The 12,117-nt window shown below is 49.9% G+C and overlaps 1 protein-coding gene across 2 annotated transcripts in view; it reads left to right on the top strand.

The window, feature by feature from the left end:
- The window catches only part of LOC139412869 (histone deacetylase 4-like), a 70,046-nt gene that overhangs the window by 40,609 nt on the left and 17,320 nt on the right, over positions 1 to 12,117 (top strand). For both annotated transcript variants that reach the window (XM_071159657.1, XM_071159656.1), the window contains 4 exons: positions 812 to 930; positions 5,829 to 5,957; positions 6,546 to 6,775; positions 11,888 to 12,068. In XM_071159657.1, coding sequence (XP_071015758.1) covers positions 812 to 930; positions 5,829 to 5,957; positions 6,546 to 6,775; positions 11,888 to 12,068 — 659 coding nt within the window. The remainder of the gene's footprint in view (positions 1 to 811; positions 931 to 5,828; positions 5,958 to 6,545; positions 6,776 to 11,887; positions 12,069 to 12,117) is intronic.

Here is a 12,117-nt window from a genome sequence, read left to right as displayed (position 1 = left end):
GTGATCACTGTTTTGCAATTGTCTTAGTAAAATCATCCAGCACTCATCACACACATACAGTAAACCACTTGTCCACTACTACCATAATGACCCAGTGGAGTATAGAGTCAGTGTTATCAGGAATGTCTCTCCCTCCCTCTCCCTCCCTCGCTCTCTCTCTCTATATATGTAAAGAGTCTCCCAGCACTTTAAAGCTGCCAGTCGTTCAGACCAGAAGAGAGGTAGAGAGGGGAGGTATATGCACCACAGAGTGTGTTCACTAGACCAGAACATGGGTTTGGACCTAGACCAGCACAGCTTACCTTACTGCCTGAGATCAGTGTTGATCTGTAGCAGTGGCTAACTTCAATAGACAGACATCAGCTCTGCTCTGCCCATCTTCCAGCCCAGGCTGACTGGGACCAATCTCCTCAGCCTGTACCTCAGCCTGATCTACCCACTACTGAGGCACAGTTTTAGACTATTGAGACACACCCTATCCTGTAATCCTGTGTGAGGAGTGAGGTCATGGCTTTAGACTATTGAGACACCACCCACCGCAGTGTTGTGTGATGAGGTAGCTTAGTGGTTAGGGTTTTGGACTAGCCGAAAGGTTGCAAGATCGAATCCCAGAGCTGACGAGGTAAAAATCTGTTGTTCTGCCCCTAAGCAAGGCAGTTAACCCACTGTTCCCCGGTAGGCCGTCATTGTAAATAAGAATTTGTTCTTTAACTGACTTGCCTAGTTAAATAAAGGTTTAAAAACAAATGAAGTATCTGATGGTTTCTCTGTGTGTGTGTGTGTGTGTGTGGTGTGTGTGTGTGTGTTGCAGGAAAACTCAGCACACTTCCCTGGACCAGAGCTCTCCTCCGCAGACTGGTATGGGTACCTACAACCACCCTGTCCTGGGCATCTACAACGCTAGAGACGACTTCCCCCTCCGCAAGACAGGTACTAAACACACACACACCTTGCTCTGCTAGAGGACTGTCCTGTAGGTTCTCTGTGGGCTCACACCTTGCTCTGCTAGAGGACTGTCCTGTAGGCTCTCTGTGGGCTCACACCTTGCTCTGCTAGAGGACTGTCCTGTAGGCTCTCTGCGGGCTCACACCTTGCTCTGCTGGAGGACTGTCCTGTAGGCTCTCTGCGGGCTCACACCTTGCTCTGCTAGAGGACTGTCCTGTATGCTCTCTGCGGGCTCACACCTTGCTCTGCTAGAGGACTGTCCTGTAGGCTCTCTGTGGGCTCACACCTTGCTCTGCTGGAGGACTGTCCTGTAGGCTCTCTGTGGGCTCACACCTTGCTCTGCTGGAGGACTGTCCTGTAGGCTCTCTGTGGGCTCACACCTTGCTCTGCTAGAGGACTGTCCTGTAGGCTCTCTGTGGGCTCACACCTTGCTCTGCTGGAGGACTGTCCAGTAGGCTCTCTGGGCTCACACCTTGCTTTGCTAGAGGACTGTCCTGTAGGCTCTCTGTGGGCTCACACCTTGCTCTGCTAGAGGACTGTCCTGTAGGCTCTCTGGGCTCACACCTTGCTTTGCTAGAGGACTGTCCTGTAGGCTCTCTGGGCTCACACCTTGCTTTGCTAGAGGACTGTCCTGTAGGCTCTCTGTGGGCTCACACCTTGCTCTGCTAGAGGACTGTCCTGTAGGCTCTCTGGGCTCACACCTTGCTTTGCTAGAGGACTGTCCTGTAGGCTCTCTGGGCTCACACCTTGCTTTGCTAGAGGACTGTCCTGTAGGCTCTCTGTGGGCTCACACCGTGCTCTGCTAGAGGACTGTCCTGTAGGCTCTCTGGGCTCACACCTTGCTCTGCTAGAGGACTGTCCTGTAGGCTCTCTGTGGGCTCACACCTTGCTCTGCTAGAGGACTGTCCAGTAGACTCTCTGCGGGCTCACACCTTGCTCTGCTAGAGGACTGTCCTGTAGGCTCTCTGCAGGTTCACACCTCCCCTCATTTAGATAGTATTAGAGCCTCCCACCATTAATCAAACCCAAATTAGGCTGTCAGGGGTTCTGCTGCCCCCTCAATGGAATCCCCAGGGCTCTGAGAGGTACTGTAAAGCTGTGAGGGGGGGTTATTAGGTTCACTTCAGCAAAGCAGCACTGAGAAGCTATACGTTATTTGAGTTCTAGATGAACTGCTGATAATAATATTGACTATCTTCACCACCTTAAACGTTCTGAACATCCATTGTTATTCTGGCATGTCCTACTGTACCGACGGGGGATTGAACTGTAATATGTGACAGACCTTTTATCACCTTGCCAAAGTTTTCATCATTTCTAAATCATACATCATGAAAAATCCCAGAGTGAACAACAAAAAACCTTTCTATAGTTTAGAGAGGTGTACTCTACTGACAGTAGACGAAGTGGAAACTAAAATGGTGCGGCCGTGCCGGGCTGTGAAGCGGTGGTCTTCCAGTATAATTATTCACTTAGCGGGCTGGGCCTGTATGAACAGAGCACGGCCATGTTGACTCTAGCCCCAAGGCTGACTCAAGCTGCAGATACACCGCAGTTGACACTGGCCTCTGAGACCACATTCCACCCAGACTGAGAGAGAAGAGACGGGAGGAGAGAGTCCGAGGGGAGTAGAACAGGGGGAGTGTGGGGAAAGAGGAAGGTAGAAGAGGAGAAAAGCCTCAAGGCTACACAGACCACAGTTGACACTGGCCACATTCCACAGGAGGAGAGAGATTTTAGAAAAGAGAAGGTTGGAGAATAGGACAGATGAGAGAGGGAGGAGGAGAGTTTAGAAAAGAGAAGGTTGGAGAATAGGACAGATGAGAGAGGGAGGAGGAGAGTTTAGAAAATAGAAGGTTGGAGAATAGGACAGATGAGAGGGGGAGGAGCAGAGTTTAGAAAAGAGAAGGTTGGAGAATAGGACAGATGAGAGGGGGAGGAGCAGAGTTTAGAAAAGAGAAGGTTGGAGAATAGGACAGATGAGAGAGGGAGGAGGAGAGTTTAGGGAATTACTTTTACCTTTACCTGCAGTTCTTTAACAGTGGTGGGCATGAAGGACAATTAGACGAGGAGCGGAAGCCTCTTCAGAACATTGAGGCCGACATGCTGTGTTAGCGACATGCTGTGTTAGCGACATGCTGAGTTAGCGACATGCTGTGTTAGCGACATGCTGTGTTAGCGACATGCTGTGTTAGCGACATGCTGTGTTAGCGACATGCTGTGTTAGCAGCGACATGCTAGAAATTTCACCATTAGTGACTTTGGATTAAAAAAACATTTACTCTAGCTAGTATACCTCAAACTGAGCCAACTTTTTACAGAACATGCCTTTCTCAATAACATGGAGGTTCGTGAAGCAATGCAGGGAGATATTGTCAGTTTTGTGGGGTTTACGTATGTTAATTCTAGGTTGGGAACCGTTAGAAGAGCTTCTTATTTCATTGCTTCTACATAAATGTGGGGGCTGATAATGAGATTTTAAATCACTGTTGCGTTTTTTAAATTTGTAAATTTAAAAAAATATATTGTTTAGTTGAGTTCATCTAGGTGTTCATGCTAGCTTCGCAATTTTTGTGTGTGATTTAGACGGCGGTAAACGGTGAATTGCAGATTTGATTATGACCCTACATCTCCGCACACCCCTCCCACCAAAGATTTGACATGCTGTCTCTCACTGTCTGGCATATATAGGGGTTTGTAGACAGGCTTTATATCACAATGTGGTTCCAACTTTCATCAATGGGACACTCACTGTTAACAAGTACATTAACCCCTGTCTCTGTCCATTCAGCCAACATGGTGTTAAAACCATCTAGCAATTAGCAAGGCTGTAAGTTCATCCGGTTATCTAGGCCAGCCTTTACATGGAAGCATACGGAGGCTAGTTGATAGGCGGGCCGGGACCCCACATGATGACCCCAACATGGTAGCTAGGTAACCCTTCACACTGTATGGTAGCTAGGTAACGCTTTAAGCTCACAGCCCCTATACCCTTCAAACTCAACTCTGGACCTCGAAAGCCTGTTTCACTGTGTTTTTTAAAATGATCAGGTAGAACAGAAAGCCAGCAGGTTCAGGACCTCGCAGGTTAACCTCTCTGGTACAAGTGGGATGCTAGCGTCTCACCTGGACAACAGCCAGTGAAATTGCAGGACGACAAATTCAAAACAACAGAAATCCCATAATTAAAATTCCTCAAACATACAAGTATTATCCACCATTTTAAAGATAAACTTCTTGTAAATCCAACCAGTGTTCGATTTCAAAAAGGCTTTACCACGAAAGCACACCATACGATTATGCTAGGTCTGCATCTAGCCACAGACTCCCATACAGCCATTTTCCAGCCAAGGAGAGTGTCACAAAAGTCAGAAATAGCATTCAAATGAATTACTTACCTTTGATCTTCATCTGGTGGCACTCCCAGGTCTCCATGTTAAACAATAAATGTTTGTTTTGTTCGATAATGTCCCTCTTTATGACCAAATACCTCCTTTTTGTTTGCGCGTTTTGTCCAGTAATCCGAATGCTTAAGGCGCGTGCACTAAGTCCAGACAAAGTTTTTTTTTAAAGTACAATAAAAGTTAGTAGAAACATGCCAAACTATGTTTCCGGTTGTTTTTGTCATAAATAATCAATATTTCAACCGGACAAAATCTTCGTCAATAGGAAGTAAGAGTAAAAGCCTGAAACAGTGCCTAAAGACTGGTCACATGTAGAGGAAGGCACAGAGCTCGTGAACGGTCCTAAGTCTTTGTATGGTGGATAGGCTTTCAATGGAAAAACAGCCTTTCAAAATAATAGTACTTCCTGGTTGGATTTTCCTCGGGTTTCCTCCTGCCATATCAGTTCTGTTATACTCACAGACATTATAAAAAATTCATATTCATATTTCTTCTGTTAGAAACATTTCAATTTGACCCTATTCATATAGGCCAATTCCCGCCTGTGTACAGGCTTAATAGGTTGAAAAGGTGGGCTCTGTATGAATCAATCCATGTTCCTCTTTTGTCTGTTCTCAGATGGGAGACCATTACATTTGACCAGACGTGTGTCATGCCATCCATTCAGTAGTGCCTTACATGATTGTTTGACCCCCCCCCCCCGGACTTCCTCCCGTAGTGGCGCGGTCCGCGGCCACCTTTGAATTATGAAACTAGCGCCTGCATCATTAGTCTGTCACTTGTTAAACGGAGAGAAACAAACGTGTGAATAAAAACAAGGATGGAGGGAGCAGTGGAGAGAGAGAGAGAGAGGGGGCTCTTGTTGTTCCCCTCCTGCTTTGTGCCCTTTGTTTTTCTAAAAGGCCTGAAATAGCGCCCTGGCTGGATAATTAGTACTGGACTTCTATTGGTCGAGTGTCCCTACAGAGGGCCCTGATTGTCCGTGCCATGAACATTAGCATCATTTCAGAACATGGTAGTCATGACATTGCATTCCCTCTCTCCGTCCTTGTCTTTCTAAATTCTCTCCATTTGAATGCACACTGACAAAGCCCGCTGTAATTGGCAACGTCGCTCCCAGAAATCAGTTCATTCCCCTCTACACTCTCATTTCCTTGTTGATGTGGCTGGCGCAGATTTTCCCAACGCTCAGTACATTGTAATGGGGAGGAAACGTACCTCATCCACCTCCATGATGGTGAACAGCAGGTTGTGTAACTTAGTCGTTGGTTAGATAAAATGGACCCTGTTTAACCTCGAGAACTGTTTGCCTCAACAAAACTGTGGTTTCTGTTTACTGCGGTTCAAGTTGCAGGGATACGGTATGACAGAGCCGTATCAGAACCATGGGCCTCTCTTGAGTCTTAGCCTCTGTTACAAGCCTGGGTTGTGTTGGTCATATCTGTGCTCTCTCTCTTTATGTGTGTGTCTGCCTTGTAGCCTCTGAGCCCAACCTGAAGCTACGTTCTCGTCTGAAGCAGAAGGTGAGCGAGCGACGAAGCAGCCCCCTACTGAGGCGTAAAGACAGCCCGATCACAACCGCCAAGAAACGCTCACTGGATATGGCAGGTAGGACACACACTCACTGGATATGGCAGGTAGGACACACACTCACTGGATATGGCAGGTAGGACACACACTCACTGGATATGGCAGGTAGGACACACACTCACTGGATATGGCAGGTAGGACACACACTCACTGGATATGGCAGGTAGGACACACACTCACTGGATATGGCAGGTAGGACACACACTCACTGGATATGGCAGGTAGGACACACACTCACTGGATATGGCAGGTAGGACACACACTCACTGGATATGGCAGGTAGGACACACACTCACTGGATATGGCAGGTAGGACACACACTCGCTGGATATGGCAGGTAGGACACACACTCACTGGATATGGCAGGTAGGACACACACTCACTGGATATGGCAGGTAGGACACACACTCACTGGATATGGCAGGTAGGACACACACTCAACGCTGTGGAGAGGAACGGCCAGGAGGTTCAGACCTCGCACACAACAGAGCTGTGTAGTAGATTTAACATGGAAGAGATGACTAACTGACTGGTTGTATTAGGTTCATGTTGTACTGTAGCTGTAGACTTGGTGTGGAACAGTCATGACATGAATACATTCTCTAGATTCAGCGTGTAACAGCGCTCCTGGATCCGGCCCCAGCTCTCCTAACAACAACAGCATCAGCAACATCCCCAATGAGAACGGCGTCACTGTGGCAGTCTCCAACAGCATTGATGTGTCCCTGGCTCAGCGGTTGTGTGGTGGTGAACTCAGCCAGCTGTCTCTGTACACGTCCCCCTCCCTCCCCAACATCACCCTAGGTCTGCCCGCCACGGCCACCTCTGCTTCCAATGTAAGGCTCTCTGTTGATATATTGTTTCTCCTCTTTTCTTCTCTCGTTCTCTCTCTTTGTATCTCTCACTCTCTCTCTATATATATCTATATTATATATCTGTCTCTCTGTCTCCCTGTGTGTGTTGGTCGGTCTCTCTCTCTCTGTATCTCTCTATCTATATATATATGTCTCTCTGTCTCGCTGTGTGTGTTGGTCGGTCTCTCTCTCTCTGTATCTCTCTATCTATATATATATATGTCTCTCTGTCTCCCTGTGTGTGTTGGTCGGTCTCTCTCGCTCTGTATCTCTCTATCTATATATATATCTGTCTCTCTGTCTCCCTGTGTGTTGGTCGGTCTCCTTCTGTGGTCACACAGGATTTATCTGTGAAAAAAAGGGCAATGCTTATATGACCCCCTTTCAAACAGTCCCATTTTAACCACAGTCTTGCCTGCATAAGCCTGTTTATGTATCCTGTGCGCATGCCTGCACAATTGACGAGTGGGAGTGGGAGTAGGGAGTGTGGGGTGGGAGTAGGGAGTGTGGGGTGGGAGTAGGGAGTGTGGGGTGGGAGTAGGGAGTGTGGGGTGGGAGTAGGGAGTGTGGGGTGGGAGTAGGGAGTGTGGGAGTAGGGAGTGTGGGGTGGGAGTAGGGAGTGTGGGGTGGGAGTAGGGAGTGTGGGGTGGGAGTAGGGAGTGTGGGGTGGGAGTAGGGAGTGTGTATTTGAATAAATCCATTGAATATACACCACAAAGAAATCCATTATTCATTTGTTTAGGCAGGTCCTAAGAAACATGCAGCTAATGAAATGTATTTTCAGAAGAATAGAATAGCCTATTTTGAGTTGAGTTATGTTACTGGTATGGACAACCTGTAGGCAACATGGCTGTGCAATGCAAATAAAATCAATAGTTTATTTTGTTCATTAAGCAGACCACACACTTACATTCCCCTGCACTGGTCACAGACAACACACATGTATTTTATAGTAAGAAAATAATGCAACATAACCAAATAAAATATCAATCATATTTTTCACACACTACTTCAGTGTCACGGGAACGTGTGGAACCGCTGTCATAGAACAAAAAGTAATATTTGAAAAGAGACCCAAATAGGAGAAGAGGATGAGCAGAGAGTCTTGCCCCTCCAGGAGAAGAGGATGAGCGGAGCGTCTTGCCCCTCCAGGAGAAGAGGATGAGCAGAGAGTCTTGCCCCTCCAGGAGAAGAGGATGAGCAGAGCGTCTTGCCCCTCCAGGAGAAGAGGATGAGCAGAGAGTCTTGCCCCTCCAGGAGAAGAGGATGAGCGAAGCGTCTTGCCCCTTCAGGAGAAGAGGATGAGCGGAGCGTCTTGCCCCTCCAGGAGAAGAGGATGAGCAGAGCGTCTTGCCCCTCCAGGAGAAGAGGATGAGCGGAGCGTCTTGCCCCTCCAGGAGAAGAGGATGAGCGGAGCGTCTTGCCCCTCCAGGAGAAGAGGATGAGCGGAGCGTCTTGCCCCTCCAGGAGAAGAGGATGAGCGGAGCGTCTTGCCCCTCCAGGAGAAGAGGATGAGCGGAGCGTCTTGCCCCTCCAGGAGAAGAGGATGAGCGGAGCGTCTTGCCCCTCCAGGAGAAGAGGATGAGCGGAGCGTCTTGCCCCTCCAGGAGAAGAGGATGAGCGGAGCGTCTTGCCCCTCCAGGAGAAGAGGATGAGCGGAGCGTCTTGCCCCTCCAGGAGAAGAGGATGAGCGGAGCGTCTTGCCCCTCCAGGAGAAGAGGATGAGCGGAGCGTCTTGCCCCTCCAGGAGAAGAGGATGAGCGGAGCGTCTTGCCCCTCCAGGAGAAGAGGATGAGCGGAGCGTCTTGCCCCTCCAGGAGAAGAGGATGAGCGGAGCGTCTTGCCCCTCCAGGAGAAGAGGATGAGCGGAGCGTCTTGCCCCTCCAGGAGAAGAGGATGAGCGGAGCGTCTTGCCCCTCCAGGAGAAGAGGATGAGCGGAGCGTCTTGCCCCTCCAGGAGAAGAGGATGAGCGGAGCGTCTTGCCCCTCCAGGAGAAGAGGATGAGCGGAGCGTCTTGCCCCTCCAGGAGAAGAGGATGAGCGGAGCGTCTTGCCCCTCCAGGAGAAGAGGATGAGCGGAGCGTCTTGCCCCTCCAGGAGAAGAGGATGAGCGGAGCGTCTTGCCCCTCCAGGAGAAGAGGATGAGCGGAGCGTCTTGCCCCTCCAGGAGAAGAGGATGAGCGGAGCGTCTTGCCCCTCCAGGAGAAGAGGATGAGCGGAGCGTCTTGCCCCTCCAGGAGAAGAGGATGAGCGGAGCGTCTTGCCCCTCCAGGAGAAGAGGATGAGCGGAGCGTCTTGCCCCTCCAGGAGAAGAGGATGAGCGGAGCGTCTTGCCCCTCCAGGAGAAGAGGATGAGCGGAGCGTCTTGCCCCTCCAGGAGAAGAGGATGAGCGGAGCGTCTTGCCCCTCCAGGAGAAGAGGATGAGCGGAGCGTCTTGCCCCTTCAGGAGAAGAGGATGAGCGGAGAGTCTTGCCCCTCCAGGAGAAGAGGATGAGCGGAGAGTCTTGCCCCTCCAGGAGAAGAGGATGAGCAGAGAGTCTTGCCCCTCCAGGAGAAGAGGATGAGCGGAGCGGCTTACAGATTTGCGTATTGGCTCATCTGGAAAAGAGAGGCTGAGAAACTGAACAAGCTGATTCATATTTAACCCAATCAGTCGTTGGCTAAAAATTAAGCCTAATACTGCTGTCATTTTAGCATCACCAGCCAATATGATCACACCATCGCGTGCTTTCTCTCCTTTCAAACTGCCCATCAGTTATTTTGTCTGAAGACCGATGGCCTACAAGTTAAAAATGCATGTTAACCCATCATTTATTATTTAACATCAGGGCCTTTTCTCCCTGGATAAATGGCGATGTGTGTTTTCTCCTGGGCTAAATGGTGGTGTGTGTGTGTGTGTGTGTGTGTGTGTGTGTGTGTGTGTTCTCCCGGGCTAAATGGCGGTGTGTGTGTGTTCTCCCGGGCTAAATGGCAGTGTGTGTGTGTTCTCCCGGGCTAAATGGCGGTGTGTGTGTGTTCTCCCGGGCTAAATGGCAGTGTGTGTGTGTTCTCCCGGGCTAAATGGCAGTGTGTGTGTGTTCTCCCGGGCTAAATGGCAGTGTGTGTGTGTTCTCCCGGGCTAAATGGCAGTGTGTGTGTGTTCTCCCGGGCTAAATGGCAGTGTGTGTGTGTTCTCCCGGGCTAAATGGTGGTGTGTGTGTGTGTGTTCTCCCGGGCTAAATGGCAGTGTGTGTGTGTTCTCCCGGGCTAAATGGCAGTGTGTGTGTGTGTTCTCCCGGGCTAAATGGTGGTATGTGTGTGTGTGTGTGTTCTCCCGGGCTAAATGGCAGTGTGTGTGTGTTCTCCCGGGCTAAATGGCGGTGTGTGTGTGTGTGTTCTCCCGGGCTAAATGGCGGTGTGTGTGTGTGTGTGTGTTCTCCCGGGCTAAATGGCAGTGTGTGTGTGTTCTCCCGGGCTAAATGGCAGTGTGTGTGTGTTCTCCCGGGCTAAATGGCAGTGTGTGTGTGTTCTCCCGGGCTAAATGGTGGTATGTGTGTGTGTGTGTTCTCCCGGGCTAAATGGCAGTGTGTGTGTGTTCTCCCGGGCTAAATGGTGGTATGTGTGTGTATGTGTTCTCCCGGGCTAAATGGCGGTGTGTGTGTGTTTTCTCCCAGGCTAAAGGCGGTGTGTGTGTTCTCCCGGGCTAAATGGCGGGGGGTGGGGTGTTCTCCCGGGCTAAATGGCAGTGTGTGTGTGTTCTCCTGGGCTAAATGGCGGTGTGTGTGTGTGTGTGTGTGTTCTCCTGGGCTAAATGGCGCGGGGGGGGGGGGGGGGGGGGGTGTGTGTGTTCTCCCGGGCTAAATGGCAGTGTGTGTGTGTTCTCCTGGGCTAAATGGCAGGGGGTGGGTGTTCTTCCGGGCTAAATGGCAGGGTGTGGGTGTTCTCCCAGGCTAAATGGCAGGGGGTGGGGTGGGGGACAATAGCAGGACGGCTCAACAACAGAATTGCATATTTTTATGGAGAAAATGGCAGTGTGTGTGTTCTTCCGGGTTAAATGGCAGTGTGTGTGTTCTCCTGGGCTAAATGGCAGGGTGTGTGTTCTCCCAGGCTAAATGGCAGGGTGTGTGTGTGTGTTCTCCCAGGCTAAATGGCAGGGTGTGTGTGGGTGTTCTCCCAGGCTAAATGGCAGGGTGTGTGTGGGTGTTCTCCCAGGCTAAATGGCAGGGTGTGTGTGGGTGTTCTCCCAGGCTAAATGGCAGGGGGTGTGTGGGTGTTCTCCCAGGCTAAATGGCAGGGTGTGTGTGGGTGTTCTCCCAGGCTAAATGGGGTGGGGGGGGTGTGTGTGTTCTCCCGGGCTAAATGGCGCGGGGGGGGGGGTGTGTTCTCCCGGGCTAAATGGCAGTGTGTGGGTGTTCTCCCAGGCTAAATGGCAGGGGGTGTGTGGGTGTTTTCTCAGGCTAAATGACGGGTGGTGGGGGGGGGGGGGACAATAGCAGGACGGCTCAACAACAGAATTGCATATTTTTATGGAGAAAATAAATGCTTTACAATAATTTCTGTGAAGCTTTGTGATCGACGAGGACAAGTTTGATGTCAGACAACAATAGAATGCTTTAATGCCAAAGCCGGTAAAATGAAAGGCGATGTTTTATACTGAGGGGGTGGTGGGACTTTTAAACATAATTCCACAATCAGTACTTGGTCGGTTGGCAGGAATATAAGTACAGGCTTTCTTACCTGTAACACCTTACACAGATAAAGAAAGGTTGCCGTACCTTCGTCTTCATATGAACAGGATATTTGTTGATCTAATGCCCTTTCTCTCTTTATTTCTCTTTCTTTTTCTCCCTGTCTGTCTCATCTTATATGACATTGTGTTTTTTAGGTGGAACCACCCCTAAATTCACCCCTAATTCACAAATCACAATATTACCAAAATAAACCAGTTTACAATAGCAACGACAACAGGCTTGTAATGTGTACCTCAGTCTCCCTAAAGCTAGTGGTATGAAGCCAGTAAAGACAATAGAAGCATCAAACCAATGTCAGTTTAACATATAGATGTATCCCAACAGTTCTATGTAAAACACTTCTATACTGACCCCATTCTCCAGGTGACCTCAGCCCAGCAGGATGGGGGTCAACATTCGGCCCTCTCCCTCAGCCCCCCCTACCTAGGCGGTGCCCCCCTAGCCACCTACCTGGCTGACGGAGGGGGCGCAGGGGGGCACGGCCCACTACTGCAGCACTTGGTCCTGCTGGAACAGACTGGCGCGCACGGGCCCCTACTGGCAGGTGGGTACAGCAGTAGAATGGTACTTTGGTGGAGAACACACACACAGTG

The sequence above is a fragment of the Oncorhynchus clarkii genome, chromosome 7, assembly GCF_045791955.1.
Source record: "Oncorhynchus clarkii lewisi isolate Uvic-CL-2024 chromosome 7, UVic_Ocla_1.0, whole genome shotgun sequence".
Lineage (NCBI taxonomy): Eukaryota > Metazoa > Chordata > Actinopteri > Salmoniformes > Salmonidae > Oncorhynchus > Oncorhynchus clarkii.
Note: the sequence above shows the minus strand (reverse complement) of the source record. Positions and strands in the feature narration are given on the sequence as shown.